The sequence below is a fragment of the Ranitomeya imitator genome, chromosome 3, assembly GCF_032444005.1.
Source record: "Ranitomeya imitator isolate aRanImi1 chromosome 3, aRanImi1.pri, whole genome shotgun sequence".
NCBI lineage: Eukaryota > Metazoa > Chordata > Amphibia > Anura > Dendrobatidae > Ranitomeya > Ranitomeya imitator.
Genome location: NC_091284.1, coordinates 444,960,737 through 444,988,684, shown reverse-complemented (window position 1 = coordinate 444,988,684; position 27,948 = coordinate 444,960,737). Strand labels below are relative to the sequence as shown.

General features: G+C 43.6%; 1 protein-coding gene across 2 annotated transcripts in view; it reads left to right on the top strand.

Annotated features, from left to right (window-relative positions):
* Positions 1–27,948, top strand: part of TLCD3A (TLC domain containing 3A) — an 88,570-nt gene that overhangs the window by 25,579 nt on the left and 35,043 nt on the right. For both annotated transcript variants that reach the window (XM_069757371.1, XM_069757370.1), the window contains exon 2: positions 11,878–11,961. In XM_069757371.1, the coding sequence (XP_069613472.1) occupies positions 11,878–11,961 (84 nt within the window). The remainder of the gene's footprint in view (positions 1–11,877; positions 11,962–27,948) is intronic.

Genomic DNA, 27,948 nt, shown 5'->3' with positions numbered 1-27,948 from the left:
TCTTTCTGTTTGAATAGAATATGAGAGCTATTGATTGGATGCAATGGTCACAGGTCACATGACATTCCTGCTGCATGTTCATGAGAAGAACATTATCCTGGCATTTGGCAAATATTAACCCCTTCATGACCTTGAGATTTTCCGTTTTTCCGTGTTAGTTTTTCGCTCCCCTCCTTCCCAGAGCCATAACTTTTTTTAAATTTTTCTGTCAATATGACCATGTGAGGGCTTATTTTTTGCGAAACAAGTTGTACTTTTGAACGACATCATTGGTTTTAGCATGTTGTGTACTAGAAAACGGGAAAAAAATTCCAAGTGCGGTGAAATTGCAAAAAAAGTGCAATCCCACACTTGGGTTTTTTTTTGTTTGGCTTTTTTACTATGTTTACTAAATGCTAAAACTGACCTGCCATTATGATTCTACAGGTCATTACGAGTTCATAGACACCAAACATTTCTAGGTTCTCTTTTATCCAAGTGGTGGAAAAAAATTCAAAACTTTGCTTAAAAAAAAATAAAAAAAAATTGCGCTATTTTCCGATACCCGTAGCGTCTCCATTTTTCATGATCTGGGGTCGATTGAGGGCTTATTTTTTGCGTGCCGAGCTGGCGTTTTTAATGATACCATTTTGTTGCAGATACGTTCTTTTGATCGCCCGTTATTACATTTTAATTGAAAATACGCAAAAAAGGAAGCAATATAAAAGCAGGCTATGAGTTCTTTGGTTTTTAATCAATGAACCCAATTAATTTGCAATGCAAAAATATTCACAACCCTTGTGACTACAGCTGCTTCATGTTCTTATTATCAGATCTAACTTCTCTTTATGGTTTAAAATGTTACTCTGTACAGGATATGTGGCTGTGGAGACTACAGAACGCTGCAGCTTTACTGGATCCCCTATCTAGCCCCTATAGTGGATGCCCCTGCATACTATGTGTGCGTCACAGATATGATTTGTAATGTGGTAGATGATGTACTTTTATTTCAAGTGCTGGTATCTTGTTTGCTCTTGGACTGTTATCGGGTCGCTCAGGCCGGGGCTGTTACTATGCCATGATAATAACACAGATAGGGGTAGTCATTGTAAGGTCAAACTATGGAGGACAATACAGACTTGTAAGAGTTTGCACAATGTGTAAAACATTCTTGATTTTACATACGGTACTTTATTGTTCATTCATATATTCAAATACCATAGAATATAATCACGTTATCAGTATAACCTTGTAAGAAGAATAGAATACAGCAGTAGTTAAAGGGATTGTTCAAAATAATGAAAATGCTGTAGTTAAAGCACCACTCCAACTGTTTTTTTTTGTTATTTTATTGCAGCACTGGAGTGGCGCTTCTAATCTAAGGTCCCCGACCCTAATCTCATACTTACCTGCTGCCGAAAAGCTTTTTTCTGCCCACTCTTTCATGAAGGGTATGGCTTATTGTGGTCATATCGACAAATACTCCAGTCTCTGCTTGGGAACTCTGCAGCTCCTTCAGAGTTAGGCTGGCGTCGCACTACCGTAGAATACTGCCGAGTGCTATGTGAGAAAACATCACATAGCACTCGGCCCTGTGTTAATCTATGGGGCAGCTCACATCAGCGTTTATTTTCTCAGCCGTATTCTGCAGGCGTGTAAAATCACAGCATGCTGCAGCTATCACCAATACTCGCCAATTCAAGCCTGTGGGTGCAAGAAAAAAATAGCACAGCACACGGACAATACTAGTGCTGTCTGATTTTTACACACCAGTGTCCTTTGAAAAGCCGTCAATTCATGTGCCGCGTACAGTAAAACCATATTGTGACAGGTTAGAATAGAATAATAGAATAAATAGAATAGATATATACACATAGGATACATAGATATATAGATGTCAGTGACATATATATATATATATATATATATATATATATACACACCGTATATACTCGAGTATAAGCCGACCCGAGTATAAGCCGACCCCCCCCTAATTTTGCCACAAAAAACTGGGAAAACTTATTGACTCGAGTATAAGCCTAGGGTGGAAAATGCAGCAGCTACCGGTGAATTTCAAAAATAAAAATAGAAGCTCCATACTGTTCATTATGGCCCCATAGCTGTGCCATATAGTGCTCTGCACCGTTCATTATTTCCCCATAGATGTACCATAGAAAGCTGTGCCATATAGTGCTCTGCACCGTTCATTACTGCCCCATAGCTGTGCCATATAGTGCTCTGCACCGTTCATTATTGCCCCATAGATGTGCCATATAGTGCTCTGCACTGTTCATTATTGCCCCATAGCTGTGCCATATAGTGCTCTGCACCGTTCATTATTGCCCCATAGATGTGCCATATAGTGCTCTGCACCGTTCATTATTTCCCCATAGATGTACCATAGAAAGCTGTGCCATATAGTGCTCTGCACCGTTCATTACTGCCCCATAGCTGTGCCATATAGTGCTCTGCACCGTTCATTATTGCCCCATAGCTGTGCCATATAGTGCTCTGCACCGTTCATTATTGCCCCATAGATGTGCCATATAGTGCTCTGCACCGTTCATTATTTCCCCATAGATGTACCATAGAAAGCTGTGCCATATAGTGCTCTGCACCATTCATTACTGCCCCATAGCTGTGCCATATAGTGCTCTGCACCGTTCATTATTGCCCCATAGATGTGCCATATAGTGCTCTGCACCGTTCATTATTGCCCCATAGCTGTGCCATATAGTGCTCTGCACTGTTCATTATTGCCCCATAGCTGTGCCATATAGTGCTCTGCACCGTTCATTACTGCCCCATAGCTGTGCCATATAGTGCTCTGCACCGTTCATTATTGCCCCATAGCTGTGCCATATAGTGCTCTGCACTGTTCATTATTGCCCCATAGCTGTGCCATATAGTGCTCTGCACCGTTCATTATTGCCCCAAAGATGTGCCATATAGTGCTCTGCACTGTTCATTTTTGCCCCATAGCTGTGCCATATAGTGTTCTGCGCTGTTCATTATTGCCCCATAGCTGTGCCATATAGTGCTCTGCACCGTTCATTATTGCCCCATAGCTGTCATATAGTGCTCTGCACCGTTCATTATTGCCCCATAGCTGTGCCATATAGTGCTCTGCACCGTTCATTATTGCCCCATAGCTGTGCCATATAGTGCTCTGCACCGTTCATTATTGCCCCATAGCTGTGCCATATAGTGCTCTGCACCGTTCATTATTGTCCCATAGCTGTGCCATTTAGTGCTCTGTACCATTCATTGTTGCCCCATAGCTGTGCCATATAGTGCTCTGCACCGTTCATTATTGCCCCATAGCTGCCATATAGTGCTCTGCACCGTTCATTATTGCCCCATAGCTGTGCCATATAATGCTCTGCACCGTTCATTATTGCCCCATAGCTGCCATATAGTGCTCTGCACCATTCATTATTGCCCCATAGCTGTGCCATATAATGCTCTGCACCGTTCATTATTGCCCCATAGCTGCCATATAGTGCTCTGCACCGTTCATTATTGCCCCATAGCTGTGCCATATAAAGCTGTGCCATTGCTGCTGCAATAAAAAAAAAATGCCATACTCACCTCGCTGCTTGCAGCTCCCGGCGTCTCGTCCCGGCGTCTCTCCGCACTGACTGATCAGGCAGAGGGCGCCGCGCACACTATATGCGTCATCGCGCCCTCTGACCTGAACAGTCAGAGCAAGAGGACGCGAAGACAGAGCGGCGCCCGGCGGGTGGAACGCGGACAGGTGAATATTACATACTTACCTGCTCCCGGTGTCCCACTCCCTCTGCCTGTCACACGGTCTTCGGTGCCACAGCCTCTTCCTCTATCAGCGGTCACCGGCACCGCTGATTAGAGAAATGAATATGCGGCTCCACCCCTGTGGGAGGTGGAGCCGCATATTCATTTTTCTAATGAGCGGTCCCACGTGACCGCTGAACAGGGGAAGAGCTGCAGCACCGAAGACCGTGGGATGGGCAGAGGGAGCGTCAGGAGCGCCGGGACTAGGTCAGTATGCCTCAGCGCCCTCTCCCCCTCACCCGCCGACCCTGCCGCCCACCGCGACTCGAGTATAAGCCGAGGGGCACTTTCAGCCCAAAATTTTGGGCTGAAAATCTCGGCTTATACTCGAGTATATACGGTGTAATATATATATATATATATATATATATATATATATATATATATATATCACCGTATTCACTCGTGTATAAGCCGACCCGAGTATATGCCGAGGCACCTAATTTTGCCTCGAAAAACTGGGAAAACTTATTCATTTGAGCATAAGCCAGGTATGCATTGTCCCCAAATCTCTATTCTGGTTTACATGGCTCCTTATCCCCTTCCTTGTCTGCGGGGCTCCATATTCCCATCCTTGTCTGCGGGGCTCCTTATTCTCATCCTTGTCTGCATGGCTCCTTATCCCCATCCTTGTCTGCATGGCTCCTTATTCCCATCCTTGTCTGCATGGTTCCTTATCCCCATCCTTGTATGCATGGCTCCTTATCCTCATCCTTGTCTGCATGGCTCCTTATCCCCATCCTTGTCTGCATGGCTCCTTATTCCCATCTTTGTCTGCATGGCTCCTTATTCCCATCCTTGTCTGCATGGCTCCTTATCCCCATCCTTGTATGCATGGCTCTTTATTCCCATCCTTGTCTGCATGGCTCCTTATCCCCCATCCTTGTCTGCATGGCTCTTTATTCCCATCCTTTTATGCATGGCTCCTTATCCCCATTCTTGTATGCATGTTTCCTCATCCCCATCCTTGCCTTTATGGCTTCTTATCCCCATCCTTGTATGCATATCTCCTTATCCCCATCCTTGTATGCATGGCTCCCTATTCCGATCCTTGTATGTATGGCCCCTATGAGAAAAGCATAAAAAAAACAAAACCACAAAAAAAAATCCTACTTACCTATCCTGCATACCCTCGCAGCATCTCGTTCCGGTGCCAGCAGCTCCTGCGGGCGAGTGATCACATGTCCCAGCTCATTAAGGTAATGAATATTCACATCTCTTCATGCCTATGGGAGTGGAGACAGGTGAATATTCATTAGCTTAATGAGCGGGTACCCGTGAGAGCCCTGCAGCTGCTGGAAGGCGGCTGCGGCTATAACTGTGGGTGGGCTATAAGAGAAATTAATATTCATTGACAGTTGAGTGAATATTCATTTATCTTTAGCAGCGGGCACAGGTTTTAGCCGCCTCCTGTGACCCGCTGCTCCGCCGCTCAACCTCCTTTGCCATAAACCGGGACAATGACTTGTGTATAAGCCGAGGGGGGCATTTTCAGCACAAAAAAAGTGTGCTGAAAATCTCGGCTTATACACAAATATATACGGTATGTTTATATATTACATAGATAGATAGATGAAAAGTCAGCAATTCAGCAGCCGTGTATTGAAAAATCACAGCAAGAGCCGACAGGATAGAATAGATGGATTACATACAGTAAATACAAATAGAATAGGTAGATATACAGATGTCTGTGACAAATACAATTAGTACAGTGTGTGTGCAGCTCACTGTACATGTATTTAATTAATAAAAGATAATTTTTCTTAAAAAGAAATTGCGTTGGCTGTCTCTTAGTTTTCGTAACCAGCAGAGGGAAAGCAGCTGGGTGCCAATGTTTATAGCCTGGGAAGGGGGTAATACCCATGGAGCTTCCCAGGCTATTAATATCAGCTCACATTTGTATGCATAACCTTTACTGGCCATTAAAATGGGGGACCCTAAAATGAATTACGTAGGGTCCCCCTATAATTAATAACCAGCAAAGACTATGCAAGCAGCTGTGGGCTGGTATTAATTGCCTAGGAAGGTGCCATTTATACTGGCCTTCAACCCCCCGGCTAAAAACATCAGCTCTCAGCTGCCCCCGGAAAGGTGCATCTCTAAGATATGCAAATTGTGGCAATTAGTCTCGCTCTTCCCACTTGCCCTGTATCTTTGTATTGTCAGGTGACATCAAGCCACGAGGTTAGTAATGGAGAGGCATCTATAAGATGCCCACATTACTAACCTAATCGTCACATTGTATTAAAACACAGACACCCAGAATAAAGTCCTTTAATTGAAAGAATGACACAGACTCCTTTAATAAATCTTAATTGAACCATACTTATGACCTCGCCCATTCCACCGATGCCCTTATCCTCTGCAAAAGAGGAGGCTGCGTCGCCTGCCCTAACATGGTTCGTACTGATACGTTCTCCAATTTTGACAATACCAAGACCTATAAAATCAGGCAACACATCACATGTACAACTAGATACGTGGTTTATTATGCCACGTGACCATGTTGCCTTATATATATTGGACTCACCTCCAGGCAATTTAAGGTCCATATCAGGGAACATGTTTTGGGCATTGAGGCGGCGGCTAGCCACACGGAACCAGCCACCCTGAAAACAATCCCCCGTCATTTTAAGTTATTCCACAACAGTAATAGTGCTCTCCTGCGTGTGCGGGGTATAGATGCTATTAAGATTAACATCCGAGGTGGTAATCTGTCCAGGCGTCTTGGTAGGTTGGAGACGAGTTGAATCTTGCAGTTGAACACGGTCCATCCTTACGGCCTCAATTAATGCCTTTCATTTGCTCCCTTTCTTTAAATTGGCTGCTTGTTTTGGGTTTGCCTAATCTGTAAACCACTGTATATTTGTTTTTTATTTTTATTTTTTGTGTTTTTCTAATTTTATTCACCTCTTTTTATTTTGTAGTATTCCTAATACCGCCTGTCATGACATATGTTTGCAGTCTACACATTTCCACCACGCTATTGGATTGACACAGGATTGGTCCATGTCTCCCTATATGTTAGCCCAACTTGGGTCTCTCCCTAAGGTGGCTAGCATATACGGTATGTATCCCTATATGTTTGGATATGAACTTGGCCTTGAATTATCTATCTTGATGTCCTATGCATATATATATATATATATATATATATATATGTATGTATGTTGAGGGTATGCCCTCTGTGTTGATTTGTATTCACATCCGTTTCTGTTCTATGTTTGTTACTGTACATGATGTCAGAGTTATAACTTATTATATCGGTATAACTATGGCACATTGTTTGATGTATTGGTGTTTAACGAATGTGTGTGTATATATGTATATCTATAATATAACGCTGGGAGCGTCACTCTGTCCGAAGCCTCTATAGACTGCGCAAGCGCCGGCGCAGTCTGGGCCTCACAGAGCGACGCTCCCGGGAGATCGCGGTGTGCGTTCACACTGAACACACACCGCGATCTCCACCGCAGAAGCAGGGACCGCCAGGAGGGTGAGTATCGGCCTATATTCACCTGTCCCCGTTCCATCGCTGAGCGGCGCCATCTTCCCGGTCTTCGGTCTGTGGCCTTCAGTTCAGAGGGCGCGATGACGCGCTTAATGCGCGCTGGCGCCGCCCTCTGACTGAACAGTCACAGCCAGGAGACCGGGAAGATGGCGGCGCGCAGCGATGGAACGCCGGACAGGTGAGTATAGTACGTGCTGGGGGGCCTGAGCTGGCGGCGATACCGGCACCTGACCCCCACAGTGTGCCGGTGTCCCCGCCTGCTCAGGCCCCCCAGCACTCGGCGCCGAGCGGGTCAGAGGCAGTATGGGGACGCAGGATGGAGCAGCACATAAGGATGGGGACGCAGGATGCAGCAGCACATAAGGATGGGGACGCAGGATGGAGCAGCACATAAGGATGGGGACGCAGGATGGGAGCAGCACATAAGGATGGGGACGCAGGATGCAGCAGCACATAAGGATGGGGACGCAGGATGCAGCAGCACATAAGGATGGGGACGCAGGATGCAGCAGCACATAAGGATGGGGACGCAGGATGGAGCAGCGCATGACAGGATGGGGACGCATGATGGAGCAGCGCATGACAGGATTGGGACGCAGGATGGAGCAGCACATGACAGGATGGGGACGCAGGATGGGAGCAGCGCATCACAGGATGGGAGCAGCGTATCACAGGATGGGGACGCAGGATGGGAGCAGCGCATGACAGGATGGGGACGCAGGATGGGAGCAGCGCATGACAGGAAAGGGAACGCAGGATGGAGCAGCACATGACAGGATGGGGACGCAGGATGGAGCAGCGCATGACAGGATGGGGACGCAGGATGGAGCAGCACATACCATGATGGAGACAATATACCAATATAAATGCTCGCCACCCGGGCGTAGAACGGGTTCAATAGCTAGTGTGTATATATATATATATATATATATATATATATATATATATATATATATATTGATATATGCAATATGTTTTATTTTTAATATTGGTGACATTTGGTGTATTATATGCTGTTTTTTTGCTGTCGCCTTTCATGTTACTTATACATCATGTACACGCTGTTATGGTACTATCGGCGCACTAGTATACGAACGTAATTATGCGGTATTTTCTTTGAAAATGGCCGTGACTACACTTCCATCTATACACATGTTTGATCTTTATATTATAATAAATATGTGTACTGGCGAATACTAATATATAATCCACCTTTTATTGCTGGTATACTGTGTATTTTGTACGCATGATCGCCCTTTGTCCATCGTTATGTTATCTCTGCACTGTGTATCGTTACCTTTGATGTTCTGGCAAAGTGCTGCATTTTTGCTGCATTGCCCTCTCTTCCGGATCGCGGTCTGGCGCCGGATTGCATGGGCCTGTGCTTTCCGGTGCCGACCTGTGTGCCGTGTGGTTGTGGGGCGGCGGTTCATTGGTCTGCTTACAATTATGGCGGCTATATATTACATGTGCGGCACTGTCATGACACGCTCCCTGAAGAAGGACAACTCCGAAACGCGCGTCGGGGTGGGTCTGGAGTGGACACGTTCCCCGCATCATCTGCCGGTATGATATGTATTTAGGTGACTACTCTTCATGTCTCCAATTACACACTATTCTATTATCTTTACCTACATGCTCCTGCTTTGTTACTTGTACTATTACTATAATGGAGCATGCAGTGATTATTGTATGGTCTGTGGTCCCTAATGCACTGTACTCGGCCGTTCGTGTGGGTTACTCTGTCTGACTCCATGCGGTTTATACGCTGTGTTTGCAGTTTTTAAACTCACCACTGCTTTGATTCCTTGTATTATTTCATGTATATTTAATAAAGATTTTGTATTTTTATACCTTTGACTGTTGCACCATTTTTTCCGAGTGGTTTGCAAAAGAGTTAAAGATAAAAAAATCTATAATCCTCACATTTCCACAGAGGTGCTGCTAATCCATTTGTCCCACGATGGGTCTAGCTCTGCTACATGTAGATGGCAGGCTGCATGATTGCATGATGCGACCATACAGCCTGCCATCAATAAGAGACACTGAGCATTGTGTGCTCAGTGTCTCCCTGTGAACTCCTATTCCCTGTCTGAGGGCAATGCGACCGTGAGAAAGTTCTCCTGCTTGCAGTGCCATCAGACAAGTCCTGGGAGTTCACAGCCAATGAACTGACTTCATCTGTCTGACGTCAGCGGGAGCGCCGTGGGAAATTTTCCACAGTGCTCGCATTGACATCAGAAAGTTGAAGTGAATTAATTTGGATCTCATAATAATGACCTTTCCTGAGGATAGGTTATCAATATAGTCATTCAGGACTATAAGTACCCTTTAAGTGCTCTGAAAAGCAATGCAATTAGACTTCTTTAAAATGTTATTCCCATCTTACAAATATAAATATTTAATAAATATGTGTACATGTCCATCAGTATATGTGCCTGCACATGTTAAGGCCACTAGCTTTTCGAGTGCCTGTAATATATTGCATGATTTCTGTTTGGGGGACCAGTTAAAATGTACTGAGATTAATCAAATTCCAAGTAGGGTGAAATGGTAACATTTTCTTTTTCCATCAATTAACTTGTGTAGCTTTAGTTTATATTTGTGCGTTTTGAGGCCGTAATGGCACAGCGAATATAAAAATCGTAGAGTAGGACTGCCCCAAGAGAATGCCGTGAAGTGGCAGGGTGGCTCAAAGAATTGATCAATTGTTCGCTAAATGTCTCATTTTGATATACAGTTAGAAATTAATATGTGCATGTGCACTTTTCATATTGCGTTTTGACCACAAGCAGCGCTGGCTTCTCCCCTTTTGTTTTGGGGCTATACAAGATGTTTTGATCACTTTTTATTGCATTTTGTGGGGTCCGGTACAGCAAATGAAAAATGGCAATGCTGCTGTTTTGATGGATACCACACTGGCACTCCGCAAGCTGACATATGCTGTTTGTAGGTGGATGTGGGCCACTGGGTGGTAGCACAGGTTTCACCAATAGTATGTGCGCCTCTGGTGATCACATATATTACCTTTGCCATAACATGAAAATCGCCCACCTAGGATTGTGTAGAACAGCCTCATGCTGCCAAATGTTCTGTAAACCCTGGCAGGGACACCACATGATTTCTGAAGGTCTCCTATAGTGTCTGTCCTGTTAGCTGCAGACCCTTTTTTCTTGGTATTTTACAAATGAGCTGTAAATGGCATAATCAGCAGCTCACTAATTCCCTGTGTCAGCAGCTCAGTCATGGTTTGTGACCCGCCACCACCTCCTAAGTGCATTCTGCTGCTGGGACCGTACAGAGCTCCAGGCTTTGAAATGAGTGCAGATGGAGGGATATGTGACCGGAAAAAAGAAGTGCTACTCAATGGAGGCTGCTGATGGAGACGTGTGTGTATAGACAGTATACATAGTAAATCTGAGGTTACAGACAGCACTTTTTTCCTTTAAGTACCCATTGCAGTTCACGGACAAAACTCTAAGAAGACTAGCACTGATTTTTCTGGGACTAATGTGTCAGAGTTTAAGTTACAGAAATCTATGAGCGTACCAAAGGGTTCGAATTCTGGATTTTGGTGCTGGTTTCAGTTCACAGATTTTGCCAATATGATGTTCTCACGTCTCTATGGCACCGTGTCCTACGATCAATTTGACTGGAGTTCCTCCTTCTTGGTTGAACATGATGGTGGCAGAGACATGGCTACAGCTGCTCTGCATGTACAAGACCCCACCAAACAATTTCCCATTTCTCAGCTTTCTGGACTCTTGTAAGTGGGTAGGAGAATCTGGTATTTTCAGAAACCCTCCATTTTTACTTTCCGTGCACAGTTTGGCTCCAAGCATTACAGATATGTTTCTTTAGAAAAAGAGTAATAGTTTTAGCTAGGGTTGTGACTAATAAGCCACATTCAGAAATCAGACTTAATGGTGCAGTACAATAGTGCCTTTGTGTGATGGGTTCATATGGTATAAAAAAAGAGTACATCTTTATTAGAAGCACCGCCACCATAGTACAGCGTTTGAAGGAGCATGCCACAATAAAAAACCTTGGTATGAAATCAGTTTGACCCTCTGGCTCGCAGTGGTAATGATGGCTAAAGAGTTAAATAGTTTGTTTCAAGTTCTTCAACAAGTAACTTTGCTATTTCCATCTCATTAAAACTCCTGTCTGTTACCGGAGAATAGAGTGTTCTGTCATTTTATAACTCACTTGTCATGCCTAGGTTACCAGCTACCTCTGCAGTCTACCAGCGGTGGCCAGTGTCATAAACAAGTAGCACAGCGCTTACAAGCTTTCTCTAATAGACCTTGTAAGCGCTGCTCAGAGCTGGTTCAGTTGCTGGATAGGCAAGTTTCAGTGCTTCTGTGCTTCTTTGTGGCAGAGACAATGGTACATCTGCTGCGAACAACAGAAAATGCAGAGTTAAAGGCAGTGGCAGCAGGATACTACGGTACAAAATGTCATTCAGGAGAGCACCACTCCGTACCCCAACAAGCAGAAAGGCAAAAGGCAGGGGAGTAGTGCGTTCCTGATTGAGAACTTGAGGTATAAGACATATTTCTTTTGTCTTGCAGAATTGTATCTTCTGTTCACGGAGTTCTTGCTGCTGTTTCTGGGATAATTGTTATTACTTCCTGCAAAGATGTGAAATATAGCAGGTAAGTGCAAGAGAACGGGGTGCAGAACATTTCCTATGTGAAGATTGTTTTATAATTACAATCTTTATTTTTTGTCATTAGATATAGATGATAGAGTGGATAAATAAATCTATGTATGTTAGCCTCAGTTATATGAACCTGGAAAATTGCTCCAGCTTAAGTGCTTTTTTATGAACAGCTGAAGAGTGGATGGGAGGCTGTTCACCCCAGGGTGCGGTCCAGAAGGTCCATGTTTGATGTTTCTGGAGATGAAATCTGCAGAGTTGTGCTCTTGTTCAAGAGAACTGAACCTTGTTTTTGTTCACCTGATGGGGCAGATCCCATACAGACTGTACTGCAAGCTTTTTTGTTTTTCCCGTTACGACAGAAAGGCCATGTTTGTTTACCTAATTTTGCCCTGGTTTATGCAGTTCGTTTTTTGTAATAAAGCAATTGAAAACTTAAATGGAAAATGTTCCTATGACTATCTCTTTCTCTCTGGAGGAGAGAAGGTTTTTTTTTTCCACCAACATAGAAGAGGATTCTTTATTGTTAGGGCAGTGAGAATCTGGAATTGCTTGACTGAGGAGGTGGTGATGGCGAACTCCGCCGAGTGGTTCAAGAGAGGCCTGGATGTCTTCCTGGAGCAGAACAATATTGTATCTTACTGTTATTAGGTTCTGTAGAAGGACGTAGATCTGGGGATTTATTCTGATGGAATATAGGCTGAACTGGATGGGCAAATGTCTTTTTTCGGCCTTGCTAGCTATATTACTATTATGTTACTCTTGGAGTAGTTGAGATATATAGATATATATACACAGTACAAACCAAAAGTTGGGAGACACCTTCCCGTTTAAAGATTTTTCTGTATTTTCATGGCTGTGAAAATTGTACATTCACACTGAAGGCATCAAAACATAAATTAACACATGTGGAATTATATACTTACACTTATATTCTTGACAAAAAAGTGTGAAACAACTGAAATTATGTCTTATATTCTAGGTTCTTCAAAGTAGCCACCTTTTGCTTTGATGACTGCTTTATACACTCCTGGCATTCTCTTGATGAACTTCAAGAGGTAGTCACCGGGAATGGTCTTCCAACAATCTTGAAGGAGTTCCTAGAGATGCTTAGCACTTGTTGGCCCTTTTGCCTTCACACTGCGGTCCAGCTCACCCAAAACCATCTTAATTGGGTTCAGGTCTGGTGACTGTGGAGGCCAGGTCATCTGGCGTAGCACCCCATCACTCTCCTTCTTGGTCAAATAGCCCTTACATAGCCTGGAGGTGTGTTTGCGGTCATTGTCCTGTTGAAAAATAAATGATGGCCCAACTAACCGCAAACTGGATGTAATAGCATGCTGCTGCAAGATGCTGTGGTAGCCATGCTGGTTCAGTATGCCTTCAATTTTGAATAAATCCCCAACAGTGTCACCAGCAAAGCACCCCCACACCATCACACCACCTCCTCCATGCTTCACGGTGGGAACCAGGCATATAGAGTCCAAAGATCTCAAATTTGGACTCATTAGACCAAAGCACAGATTTCCACTGATCTAATGTCCATTCCTTGTGTTTTTTAGCCCAAACAAGTCTTTTCTGCTTGTTGCCTGTCCTTAGCAGTGGTTTCCTAGCAGCTATTTTACCATGAAGGCCTGCTGCACAAAGTCTCCTCTTAACAGTTGTTGTAGAGATGTGTCTGCTGCTAGAACTGTGTGGCATTGACCTGGTCTCTAATCTGAGCTGCTGTTAACCTACGATTTCTGAGGCTGGTGACTCAGATAAACTTCTCCTCAGAAGCAGAGGTGACTCTTGGTCATCCTTTCCTGGGGCGATCCTCATGTGAGCCAGTTTCTTTCTAGTGCTTGATGGTTTTTGCCACTGCACTTGGGGACACTTTCAAAATTTTCCCAATTTTTCGGACTGACTGACCATTTCTTAAAGTAATGATGGCCACTCGTTTTTCTTTACTTAGCTGCTTTTTTACCCTTCGCCACGACAGCACCCACTTTGAGAGAGGGACCCGCCCATAGGAACAGGAAACCTACAGAGATAAAAGGGCGGTCCCCCTCTCCTCCTCAGTTGGTTTCCTGTTCCTATCGGAAATCCCTGGTTTACCTACAGACGGAGGTGGTTGGAGCACCTCCGCTTTCTTTCCTACCTGAGCCTATGCACCCGCCTGTGTGGTTCTCTCGGTGACAGCAGGGGCTGTGGCATCAGAAGCAGCGGCGGGGGAGCCACTGCATGCAGCCTCCCCCCTCGTCTGGGTACTGGCTGGCAGGTTCCGGGCATGGAAGTCCGGCCTTCGGAGGGAGCGTGTGCATGGGGGCCGGTTCCGGATGTTCTAGGAGCGGCGCCGACCCTGACGCGCAAGTAAGTCTGCGCTGCTTCAATTGAACCGGAAGTGGTTGGAGCACTTCCGGTTCGCGGTGGGCGGCGCGCTGCTGGGAGCCGCGCGATTCAAATGTGAGGCCGGGACGCAGAGCTGGTGCTCAATATGTCGTTCCCGGCAGAGAGTGAGCTTCCACTGGTAGTGGAACGCGACAGCGCTGATAAAAGCAGCGCTAAAAGTTCTAAATCTTCAGCGAAAAAGAGTGGTCGTTCCATGGATGGATCTGACACTCACAGAAGTAAGTCAAGGAGTACGGATACAGCTCTACTCAGACCCCGCACAGCGTCTCCTCCTCCAAGACCGGTATGATAATGGAAATGATGGCTTCACTGGGTGAGTGTTACATCCTCTACCTATAAGCTGATCCCTTCCTTCTCTAATCTCCCCTAGGCTAAGAAGACCAATAAAATTAAACATAAAGAGTGTGCTCTATGCACGCAGCCCTTACCCGACACATATCCTAAAAGGCTGTGTCAGTCCTGTATAAGTCAAACCTTACAGGATGAGGCGGCTGTTACGGCCACAAGTATTAGAGCCATAATACGGCAAGAAATACAGTCTCTGGGATCAGAGTACGTAAAAAAGCATGATAATAAACGCCAGTCTCCTGACCCCAGTTCAGAATCTGAAGAGGGCTTAATTCGTTCATCCAACACCTCAGGATCATCTCATAGTTCCTCTGAAGATGAAGGTGGAGCATGTTTTTCCGTGGAAAGCATTGACAGCCTTATAAAATCCATCAGAAATACTATGGGGTGCCCAGACACTAAAGGAGTCAAATCTGCTGAAGATATTATGTTTGAAGGTCTGGGTCATAAAAAGAGACGAGCGTTTCCAGTAGTCTCTGCCATCAAGGACCTGGTAAAGAAAGAATGGGACAAACAGGGGAAGGGGTTTCTCCCGTCCTCTTCTAAGAGGCGTTACCCCTTTAGTGATGAGGACTTAGCAGTATGGTCCAAAGTCCCAAAAGTGGATGCAGCTGTGGCATCCACCTCGAAACAGTCATCTCTTCCTGTGGAGGATGCGGGAATCTTACTAGATCCCTTAGACCGCAAAACAGAGGCTCTCCTGAAAAGATCCTGGGAGAAGAATACAGGAGCTTTCAAACCGGCCATATCAGGCACGTGCACAGCCAGGTCCCTATTAGTCTGGGTAGACCAACTGGAGCAACAAGTAAAGGGCAAGGTCTCAAGAGATAAAATTCTCCAAGCTTTGCCACTGATTAAAAGTGCCACGGCATTCTTAGCTGACGCTTCAGCGGACTCCCTCCGTTAAGCAGCGAGGTCAGCAGGTCTGGTCAATGCAGCCCGGCGTGCCCTTTGGCTCAAAGGATGGAAGGGAGATGCACAGTCAAAGACCAGATTATGTTCAATCCCATGCCAGGGTGAGTTCTTGTTCGGAAAGGTCCTAGATGACCTACTTAACAAAGCAGGAGAGAGAAGGAAATGCTTCCCTAAACAGTTTCTTCCTTCTTACAGGAGAGCGTTTAGAAGACGGCCATTCAATAGAAGAAGGCCGTATGAGCCACAAAAAGACCGCTGGGAATCAAAAGAAACCAAACCGAAAGGTGCCTTATATAGTAACCCCGAAACATCTAGGCGGGGGCGATACTACCAGTAATGAGATCCCAGTTGGTGGGAGACTGAAGTTTTTTTTATCATAAATGGGAAGAGATAACATCAAATCAGTGGATTCTCCGTCTAATAAAATCTGGACTAAGATTAGATTTCTTTAAATTACCACAGGATAACTTTGTATTAACATCATTAAAAGCGCCGGAACAGCAAAAAGCGCTTCAGTTAGAAATTCTGAGCCTTTTGGCTAAGAATGTTCTCGTCGAAGTACCAAACGGTCAGAAGGGGAGGGGATTTTATTCCCCTTTATTTCTGGTTCCGAAACCAGATGGTACTTTTCGTACTATAATTAATTTAAAGAAATTAAATTCTTTTCTGCATGAGCACACCTTTAAGATGGAGTCAATAAGATCAACCATAAAACTTTTGTTTCCTAGGTGCTTTATGGCAGGTCTGGATGTAAAGGATGCATATTACCATCTTCCAATCCATGCAGACCACCAACAATATCTCAGGGTGGCGGTAAACCTACAAGGCCGGGTCCGTCACTTCCAGTTTACGTCCATGCCATTCGGCCTTTCTATGGCTCCTCAAATTTTCATGAAAGTTATGCTAGAGGTGATGGCCTATCTACGTCATCAGGACACGCTGATTGTGCCCTATTTAGACGATTTCCTAATAATTGGTAATTCAGCATCTCAGTGTGAAGAACGCTTGTCTAATACCATTTCATCGTTACAGGCTCTAAACTGGATTGTAAACTTCAAAAAATCAAGGCTGCATCCAGAAACTCTTCAGTCCTTCCTAGGACTAAGCAAAAAAGTAGAGATCGGAAGGCACTAGGGTAGTTAGTCAGCGTAAGTTACCTTCTTGCACGCTGGATTCAATTCAGGACTTTAAGCGGCACAGGCTTAAAAATTAGCAATTAACGGGAGGTGCTCAACATGAAGCTGAATACAACTGTAGATTCATAGAAGAACGAATGAAAGTGGCACTCACCCAGGTATTGCTGAATAGAGATGTCCTTTATTCAGAGGAACAGATGGACATACATAAAACGGAGCAGCGGCTGGTAGCAGTTAGGGTGCGGGAGGGAAGTGAAGGACGACGGCCGTTTCGCCCCGTAGAAGCGCGCAAGCGCGAAACGGCCGTCGTCCTTTACTTCCCTCCCGCACCCTAACTGCTACCAGCCGCTGCTCCGTTTTATGTATGTCCATCTGTTCCTCTGAATAAAGGACATCTCTATTCAGCAATACCTGGGTGAGTGCCACTTTCATTCGTTCTTCTATGAACCTTCCTAGGACTACTCTTGGACTCTGTAAGTCAAAAATGTCTCTTACCAGAAGCCAAAAAAGCAATCATAATTTCAAAAATCATTGCAGCAAGATCTAGTCCTCGTATGTCCCTTAGAGAGGCCATGTCTCTCCTAGGTTCACTCTTCTCCTGCATTCCGGCGGTTCAATGGGCCCAATACCATACTAGGGCTCTACAACACCAGATACTCCATGCCCAGTCATATTGCCAGGAGCATCTAAATACAAAAATTACCTTATCTGATGACGTGCTTCAATCACTTCTTTGGTGGTTGAATAAAGACCATTTGTCCAGAGGAGTCTCATGGACAATTAGGTCCTCTAAATTACTCACTACTGACGCAGGCACAGAAGGGTGGGGAGCCCATCTGGACCAAAATATAGCCCAAGGTCGCTGGAATGCTTTAGAGATTCAGCAGTCTTCCAACTGGAAAGAACTAAATGCAGTATATTATGCTTTGAAATTTTTTCTTCCCCAGCTTCGTGGTTCTCATGTCAAGATCCAATCGGACAACACAACTGTTGTCGCATATTTAAATCGGCAAGGCGGAACGCGATCGGGAAGTCTGATGTGTTCAGCGGCAGAAATATTCGATCTAGCAGAACCCAATTTCCTTTCTCTCATGGCTGTCCATATCAGAGGAATAGAAAACTTAAGAGCCGACTTCCTAAGTCGTCACATGCTCCGCCAGGGAGAATGGACCCTCAATCCTCGCATATTCAAAAACATAGTGGACATATGGTGCCTTCCGCAGATAGACTTGTTTGCAACCAGGAGCAACAGGCAGGTACCAATGTTTGCTTCCCTGAGTCTGGCAGATCGTCCAGATATAGTAGACTCACTCCAGTATCCTTGGAGTTACGATCTAGCCTACGCCTTCCCACCAATGATGCTAATTCCATTGGTGGTCAAGGAAATAAGAGAAGAAAAATCGAGGGTGATTCTGATAGCTCCATTTTGGCCGAAGAGGCCCTGGTTCTCCTGTCTTCGAGCGATGTCAGTTTGCGATCCATGGATTCTGCCAATGACACCAGACCTACTGTCCCAAGGTCCATTCTACCATCCACAAGTGAAGGGCCTCCACCTCACGGCGTGGAACTTGAGAGGCAGACACTAACTTTGAGAGGGTTCTCTCAAGAGCTAATTAACACACTACTGTTAAGCAGAAAAAAATCTACAACTATAATATATAGTAGAATATGGAGAAAATTCCTCGACTTCTATACAAAACCTTTTTCCAGCAAGGTCCCTATTAATGCCATCCTTGAATTTTTACAAAGAGGCCATGAGCTGGGGTTATCAGTCAATACTTTGAGGGTTCAAGTATCTGCCCTGGGAGCCCTTTATAGTGCTAATATTGCTGGTAATAGATGGATAAAAAGATTTATTAGAGCATGTGAAAGATGTACACCAGTACATGTCCCACGTTTACCTCCCTGGTATTTGAATTTAGTCCTAGATGCCTTAACGGGACCTCCCTTTGAGCCCTTGCATTCTATCCCTCTAAAAAATATTACATACAAGGTAGCTTTATTAATAGCCTTGACCTCTGCCAGAAGAGTGGGAGATATCCAAGCTCTTTCCATAGATCCTCCGTTCCTAATGACATATCAGGACAGAGTAGTTCTCAAACCCGATCCTTTATATCTCCCTAAAGTAGCTACAAAATACCATAGATCCCAAGAAATTTTTCTACCTTCCTTTTATGATAATCCAGCAAATTCAGAGGAGGAGATACTACATATGTTGGATGTAAAAAGAGCGGTCCTAAGCTACATAGAGAGAACCCAGTCCTACAGACAGAGTAGGGCTCTGTTTGTCTCTTTCCAGGGTCATCGAAAAGGCTACGGGGTCACAAAAGCTACCTTGTCTCGATGGATCAAAGATGCCATCTGTCTTGCATACTTGTCTAAAGGCAAAGATCCTCCAGAGGGAATAAAGGCGCATTCTGCTCGAGCCGTATCATCCTCGTGGGCGGAGAATAAAGACATCTCCATCGAGCTCATATGTAAGGCCGCAACCTGGTCGTCGCCTTCAACTTTCTATAAACATTATAGACTTGATCTGTCTTCTACATCTGACTTGGCCATCGGGAGAGCCGTCCTTAGTACGGTAATCCCACCCAGGTGAAGGTTCTCTGCAAATCTCTCAAAGTGGGTGCTGTCGTGGCGAAGGGTAAAAAGCCGGATTACGTACCGGTAATGCCCTTTTAATGAGCCACGACAGCACCCTGTCACTTCCCACCCTAGTAGATATGTATGTTTTATATTCGCATGGGTGATTATAGATATGATAAGATATACTTGTAATTAAGGGTGTACACTAATTTAACAATGGCGGTTCCTCTCGTACTCTGAAAAACAACTGAGGAGGAGAGGGGGACCGCCCTTTTATCTCTGTAGGTTTCCTGTTCCTATGGGCGGGTCCCTCTCTCAAAGTGGGTGCTGTCGTGGCTCATTTAAAGGGCATTACCAGTACGTAATCCGGCTTTTTCTTGCCATAATACAAATTCTAACAGTCTATTCAGTAGGACTATCAGCTGTGTATCCACCAGACTTCTGCACAACACAACTGATGGTCCCAACCCCATTTATAAGGCAAGAAATCCCACTTATTAAACCTGACAGGGCACACCTGTGAAGTGAAAACCATTCCCAGTGACTACCTTTCGAAGCTCATCAAGAGAATGCCAAGAGTGTGCAAAGCAGTCATCAAAGCAAAGGTGGCTACTTTGAAGAACCTAGAATATAAGACATAATTTCAGTTGTTTCACACTTTTTTGTTAAGTATATACCGTATTTTTCGCTTTGTAAGACGCTCCGGATTATAAGACGCACCCCAAATTTTGAGGAGAAAAATAGGAAAAAACTATTTTTTAATAAATTGGTGGGGCGTCTTATAATCCATGCGTCTTATTACTTACCAGGGGTTGTGGTTGTGGTGGATCAGGGTCCCAGGCTCGTTGCCGGAGGCAGGAGTGGAGCATTGCTGCAGGCTGGGATGAGGGGGTCTGCAGGGGGCTCCTGTGCTGCAGGGGGCTCCTGTGCTGCAGCCTGGGATGAGGGGTCTGCAGGGGGCTCCTTTGCTGCAGGCTGGGATGAGGGGTCTGCAGGGGGCTCCTGTGCTGTAGGGCTGTCTCCGGTGCTGCGGGGGGCTCTGGCGACATTTTGTGAAAGACCAGAGCCCCCCGGCAGTTCTTCCATGCGTTCCAGTATGACTAATTCCGGGAAAATGGCCGCCGGAATCGCGAGAGATGAGATCTCAGTGCTGAAATCTCATCTCCCGAGATTCCGGCGGCCATTTTCCCGGAGTCGGTCATACTGGAACTAACTCCGGGAAAATGGCCGCAGGAATCTCGAGAGATGAGATCTCAGCGCTGAAATCTCATCTCCCGAGATTCCGGCGGCCATTTTCCCGGAATTAGTCATACTGGAACGCATGGAAGAACTGCCGGGGGGCTCTGGTCTTTCACAAAATGTCGCCAGAGCCCCCCGCAGCACCGGAGCCTTCAGCATCACCCGGGGCAGCAGCGGACAACCCCGGCAGTGGCGGCGGACGACAGCGGCGGCAGGCGGTAGCGGCGGCGGACACCCCCTCCTCCCAGCCTGTAATGGTAAGCGGTATATCCGCTTTGTTAGACGCACCCACATTTCCCCCCCAAATTTGGGGAAAATAAAGTGCGTCTTACAAAGCGGAAAATACGGTAATTCCACATGTGTTAATTCATAGTTTTGTTGCCTTCAGTGTGAATGTACAATTTTCATAGTCATGAAAATACAGAAAAATCCTTAAATGAGAAGATGTGTCCAAACTTTTGGTCTGTATATGTATAATGTAAATTGTTATTTTATTCTATAAACTACTGACATGTCTCCAAAGTTCCAAGCAATACATTTTGTATTTATTTTCTGAAAATGAGAAATGGTGAAAAAAAACCAAGTTCATAATCATTTAGAAACAACTAGAAACAACAATACTAATGTTTTAACTCAGGAAGAGCTCAGAAATCAATATTTTGTGGAATAACCACGATTTTTATTCACAGCTTTCATGCGTCTTGGCATGCTTTCCACCAGTCTTTCACACTGCTGTTGGGTGACCTTATGCCATTCCTGGTACAAAAATTTAAGCAGTTCTTCTTTGTTTGATGGCTTGTGACTATCCATCTTCCTTTTGATTACATTACAGAGGTTTTCAATGGGGTTCAGGTCTGGAGATTGGGCTGGCCATGACAGGGATTTTATGTGGTGGTCCTTCATCCACACCTTGATTGACCTAGCTGTGTGGCATGGCGCATTGTCCTGGAAAAAACAGTCCTCAGAGTTGGGGAACAGTGCCTGAGCAGAAGGGATCAACTATTTTTCCAGGATAACATTGTATGCTGCTTGATTCATACGTCCTTCGCAAAGATTAACCTGCCCAATTCCAGCCTTGCTGAAGCATCCCCAGATCATCACTGATCCTCCACCAAATTTCACAGTGGGTGCAAGACACTGTGACTTGTACGTCTCTCCAGGTCTCCGTCTAACCATTAGATGACCAGGTGTTGGGGAAAGCTGAAAATTAGACTCATCAGAGAAGATTACCTTAGTTCTCTATGGTCCAATCCTTATGGTCTTTGGCAAACTTCAGCCTTGCTCTCCTTTGATTCTCATTGATGAAAGGCTTTTTTCTAGCTTTACATGACTTGAGTCCTGCCTCTAAGAACCTGTTATGAACTGGTCTTGCCATGCACTTCACCCCAGCTGCCATTTGCCATTCCTTTTGTAGGTCACTTGATGTCATCCTGCAGTTGCTGAGTGACATTTGAATAAGATGACAGTCATCACGGTCAGTGGAGAGTTGTTTTTGCCTTCTGCCGGTCTATAGCTTTGTTGTCCCCAATGTCTGCTGCTTGACCTTGTTGTAATGGACTGACATCTTAGAAATTTTAAGGAGGGAGGCAACATGATGCTCACTGTGTTCTTCTGCTAGTAAAGCCAGAATTGAGCCCTTCTTTTCCTCACTTAAGACTTTTCTTTTCAACTCCTTTGGCATGGTTAAACGTTATTTTTTCATTCCTATTACTTTTGGGCTATTACTAGCACTTGTTTTGCCATCCAGCTTGTCCTATTGCAAGAGGATTGTGAACAGCACAGCAGTGTTTTTTACACTTTCCTTCGTTAAATAAGATTTGGTTCAGGTGATCGCCTAATCAGAAGCACATTAAGTAGAATGAGGTGTGCTCTGGTTGGAATTCAACTGACACTGGGAGGGAATGGCTGTCAGACATGTAGAGAAGCTGATTTTTATTATACTCTGCATTGGTCTCTTAATTTTTGCCAGAGCTGTATATATAGTATATTAGTTGTGCCAAAAAGTTTACATATCCGACAGTATTTTTGCTTTCTTGACCTTTTTTAGGAGAATATGAATGATAACACCAAAACTTTTTCTCCACTCATGGCTAGTGGTTGGGTGAAGCCATTTATTGTCAAACTACTGTGTTTTCTTTTTTTAAATCATAATGACAACCCAAAACATCCAAATGTCCCGGATCAAAAGTTCACATACCCCATTTTTTAATACCGTGTATTGCCCCCTCTAACATCAATGACAGCTTAAAGTCTTTTGTGGTAGTTATGAATGAGGTTTTTTATTTTCTCAGATGGTAATGCTGCCCACTCTTCTTGGCACAAAGCCTCCAGTTCCTGTAAATTCCTTGGCTGTCTAGAATGAACTGCGTGCTTGATATCTCCCCAGAGTGGCTCAATGATATTGAGGTCAGGAGACTGAGATGGTCACTCCAGAACCTTCACTTTGTTCTGCTGTCGCCAATGACAGGTCGACTTGGCCTTGTGTTTTGGATCGTTGTCATGTTGGAACGTCCAAGTACGTCCCATGCACAGCTTGCGGGCTGATGATTGCAAATTTACCTCCAGTATTTGATCAAGTTTCCTGTGCATTTGTAGCTCACACATCGCCAAAACATCAGCGATCCACCTCCGTTATTTACAATAGGAATGGTGTTCCTTTCATCATAGGCCTTGTTGACCTCTCTCCAGATGTAACGTTTATGATTGTGGTTAAAAAGTTCAATTTTGGTCTCATCACTCCAAATTACCTTGTTCCAGAAGTTTTGAGGCTTATCTCTGTGCTGATTTGCGTATTGTAGGCAAGATACTTTGTGGCATTTGCGCAGTAATGGCTTTCTTCTGGCGACTAGACCATGCAGCCCATTTTTCTTCAAGTGCCTCCTTATTGTGCATCTTGAAACAGCCACACTGATAGTTTTCAGAGAGTCGTGTATTTCAGCTGATGTTATTTTTGGGTTTTTCTTTGCATTCAAACAATTTTCCTGGCAGTTGTTGATGACATTTTTGTTGGTCTACCTGACCGTGGTTTTGTTTTTACAAAGCCCCTAATTTTCCCTTTGTTAATCACAGTTTGAATGCTGCTGACTGGCATTATCAATTTCTTGGATATCTTTTTGTATCCCTCTCCTGTTTTATACAGTTCAACTACCTTTTCCCGTAGATCCGTTGACGATTCTTTTGCTTTCTCCATGACTGACAATCTTGAAACATCAGTGGTTGGATGAAAGATGCAAGAGTCTCTCTGGATCCCAGAAAGTCACTCAGTTTTTATGCACATACACTGATTACAAGCAAACAGGTCACAGATGAGGATGTTTCCTTTAGCAGCCATTGAAACCCATTTGGGTCAACTTCTGTGCATGTTATCAGGCCAAAATCACCAGGGTATGTGAAGTTTTGATCAGGGTCATTTGGATGTTTTGGGTTGTCATTATGATTTAAAAAGAGAAACCACAGTAGTTTGACAATAGATGGCTTCACCCAACACTAACCGTGAGTGGAGAAAAATTTTTGGTGTTATCATTCATATTCTCTGAAAAAAAAAGGCCAAGAAAGCAAAAATTCTGCCAGGGTATGTAAACTTTTGAGCACAACTGTATATATAGTTGAAGCTAGAATTTTACATACACTATCTAAAAAGTCACATATGCATGTTTTTTCTCAATATTTGTCATGAAATCAGAATAAACCTTTCCAATTTTAGGTCAATTAGGATTACAATAATTATTAATATTTGCCAAATGCCAGAATAATGAGAGCGAGAGAACGTTTTAAAACATTTTTATTAAATATTATCAAAAATTTACATACACTAAGATTACTATGCCTTTAAACAATTCTGGACTGCCTATAAGGTGATGTCATGTGTTTGGCAACATCTGAGTTAATTAGAGACACACCTGTGCATGTATTTTAATGCACACCTGAAACACACTGCTTCTTTGTGTAACATCATGGGAAAGTCTCAAGAAAGCAGGCAAGATATCAGGAAGCGAGTTCTGGACTTGCACAAGTCTGATTCATCCTTGGGTACAATTTCAAGATACCTGAAAGTGCCTCATTCATCTGTACAAACAATTATACACAAGTACAAACAAGATGGGAATGTCCAGCCATCATACCGCTCAGGAAGGAGACTGGTTCTGTGTCCCAGAGATGAATGTGCTTTGGTCCGACGTGTGCATATCAACTCAAGGACAAAAGCAAAAGACCTTGTGAAGATGATGGCCAAAGCTGTTAAGATTGTGTCAATATCCACAGTGAAGCGAGTACTGTATTAGCATGGCCTGAAAGGCCACTCTGCCAGGAAGAAGCCATTACTCCAAAATAAACATAAAAAAGGCAGATTAATGTTTTCAAAGGCAGATTAATGTTTTGCACACAGGAACAAAGAGCTTAATTTTTGGAAACATGTCCTGTGGTCTGATTAAACTAAAATTAAACTTTATTGGAATAATGACCATCGTTACATTTGGAGGAAAGAAGGAGAAGCTTGTAAGCCTAAGAACACCATCCCAACTGTGAAACACGAGGGTGGCAGCATTAAGTTTTGGGGTTGTTTTGCTGCAGGAGGGACTGGGGCACTTCACAAAATAGATGGCATCAGGAGAAAAGATTATGTGGCAATACTGAAGCAACATCTCAAGACATCAGCCAGGAAGTTAAAGCTTGGGTGGAAATGGGTCTTTCAAATGGACAATGACCCAGTGATAACAAAGTGGCTTAACCCCTTCCTGACATGCACCATACTACATTGGATTTGCGGGAACTGCAATCCAAAACGTCACTCCTTCCATTCTGAGCCCTGCCGTGCGCACAAACAGTGGTTTTCACCCTCATATGGGGTATCGGCGTACTCAGGAGAAAATGTGCAACAACTTTAGTGGTCTATTTTCTCCTGTGACCTTTGTGAAAATAAAAACAATGGGGCTAAAAGATCACTTTTGTGGAAAAAATGTGATTTTTTTTTTTTTTTTCATTTTCATGACTCAACGTTATAATTTTCTGTGAGGCACTTGGAGGTTTACGGTGCTCACCACATATCTAAATAAATTCCTTGGGAGGTCTAGTTTCCAAAATGGGGTCACTTTTGGGAGATTTCCACTGTTTAGGCACATCAGGGGCTCTGCAAATGCAACATGACGCCCGCAGACCATTCCATCAAAGTCTACAATCCGAAACGGCACTCCTTCCATTCTGAGTACTGCCGTGCGCACAAACAGTGGTTTTCCCCCACATATGGGGTATCGGCGTATTCAGAAAATGTGAAAACAACTCTAGTGGTTTATTTTCTCCCGTTACCTTTGTGAAAATAAAAAAATTGGGGCTAAAAGATCATTTTTGTGGAACATCGGCGTATTCAGGAGAAATTGCTCACCAACTTTAGTGGATCATTTTCTCCTTTTACCCTTGTGAAAATAAACAAATTGTTGCCGAATGATCATTTTTGTGACTAAGAAGTTAAATGTTCATTTTTTCCTTCCACATTGCTTCAGCTCCTGTGAAGCACCCTAAGGGTTAATAAACTTCTTGAATGTGGTTTTGAGTACCTTGAGGGGTGCAGTTTTTGGAATGGTGTCACTTTTGGATATTTTCTGTTATATAGACCCCTCAAAGTGACTTCACGTGTGAGGTGGTCCCTAAAAAAAAAATGGTTTCCTAAATTTTATTGAAAAAATGAAAAATCGTAGGTCAACTATTAACCCTTATAACTTCCTGACCAAAAAATATTTTGATTCCAAAATTGTGCTGATGTATAGTACACATGTGGGAAATGTTATTTATGAACTCATTTTTGTGACATATATCTCTGATTTAAGGGCATAAAAATTCAAAAGTTCAAAAATTGCTAAATTTTTGACAAATTTCCATTTTTTTCACAAATAACCGTAAGTCATATCGAAGAAATTTTACCACTATCATAAAGTACAATATGTCACAAGAATACAGTCTCAGAATCACTAGGATCTGTTAAAGCGTTTCAGAGTTATGACCTCATAAAGTGACAGTGGTCAGAATTGAAGAAAATGGCCTAGTCAGGAAGTTGAAAACATGCTTCGGGGTGAAGGGGTTAAGGATAACAAAATCAATGTTGTGGAGTGGCCATCAGAAAGCCCTGATCTCAGTCCTATTGAAAAATTGTGAGCAAAGCTGAAAAGGCAGGTAAGGGCAAGGCGACCTACAAACCTGGATCAGTTACACCAGTTTTGTCAGGAGGAATGGGCCCAAATTCCGATCAACTATTGTGAGACGCTTGTGGAAGGATATCCCAAACATTTCACCCAACTCATTCAGGTTAAAGGCAATGGTACCAAATACTAATGAAATGTACAGTATGTAAACTTTTGACTTTGGAGTAAGTAATAAAAATGCCATTATCTCTCTCTCTCATTATTCTGGCCTTTGGCAAATATTAATAATTATGGTAATCCTAATTAACCTAATAAGGGAAAGGTTTATTTGAACACATTTCTTTCTTGGCCTCAAATATTTTACTTATGTTTCCTACATGAATATTCATGTTCTATTTAGACTACGTGTTCAGTAATTATGTGTTCTCATGTATTCCTATGGATTAGTTATGCTCTTAATTATAACCTTTATGGATATTTTTTTAGAACCTATAAAAAACAGGTTACACACACCTCATCATTCGTAATCAGTTCTCAAGTAATATTTCTGATGTTTTCAACTGTGAGATCGTGTCCTAAAAAAGGGATTTAACGAGTTAACATTTAAGAAGCTGTCTGCCTTCCTCAGTCCCCTTTCATTAGAGGGATTAACCCCTTAACAACCATGGGTATTTTTTTGTTTAGCATTTTCATTTTTTGCTCCCCTTCTTCCCAGAGCCATAACCTTTTTATTTTTGTCAAAATGGCCATGTGAGGGCTTGTTTTTGGGGGGACGAGTTGTACTTTTGAACGCCACCATTGGTTTTACAATGTCGTGTGTCAGAAACGGGGAAAATCCCAAGTGCGGTGAAATTGCAAAAAAAGTGCAATCCCACACTTGTTTTTTGTTTTGCATTTTTACTAGGTTCACTAAATGCTAAAACTGAGCTGTCATTATGATTCTCCAGGTCATTACGCGTTCAGACACCAAACATGGCACAGTTCTTTTTATCTAAGTGGTGAAAAAAAAATTCCAAAGTTTCTAAAAAAAAAAAAAAAGTTGCTATTTTCCGATACCCATAGCGTCTCCATTTTTGGGGATCTGGGGCCAGGTGAGGGCTTATTTTTTACGTGCCGATTTGACATTTTTAATGATACATTTTGGTGTATATACAATCTTTTGATCGCCTATTCTTGCATTTTATGGCAATGTTGCAGCGACCAAAAAAACTTAATTCTGGCATTTTCATTTTTTTT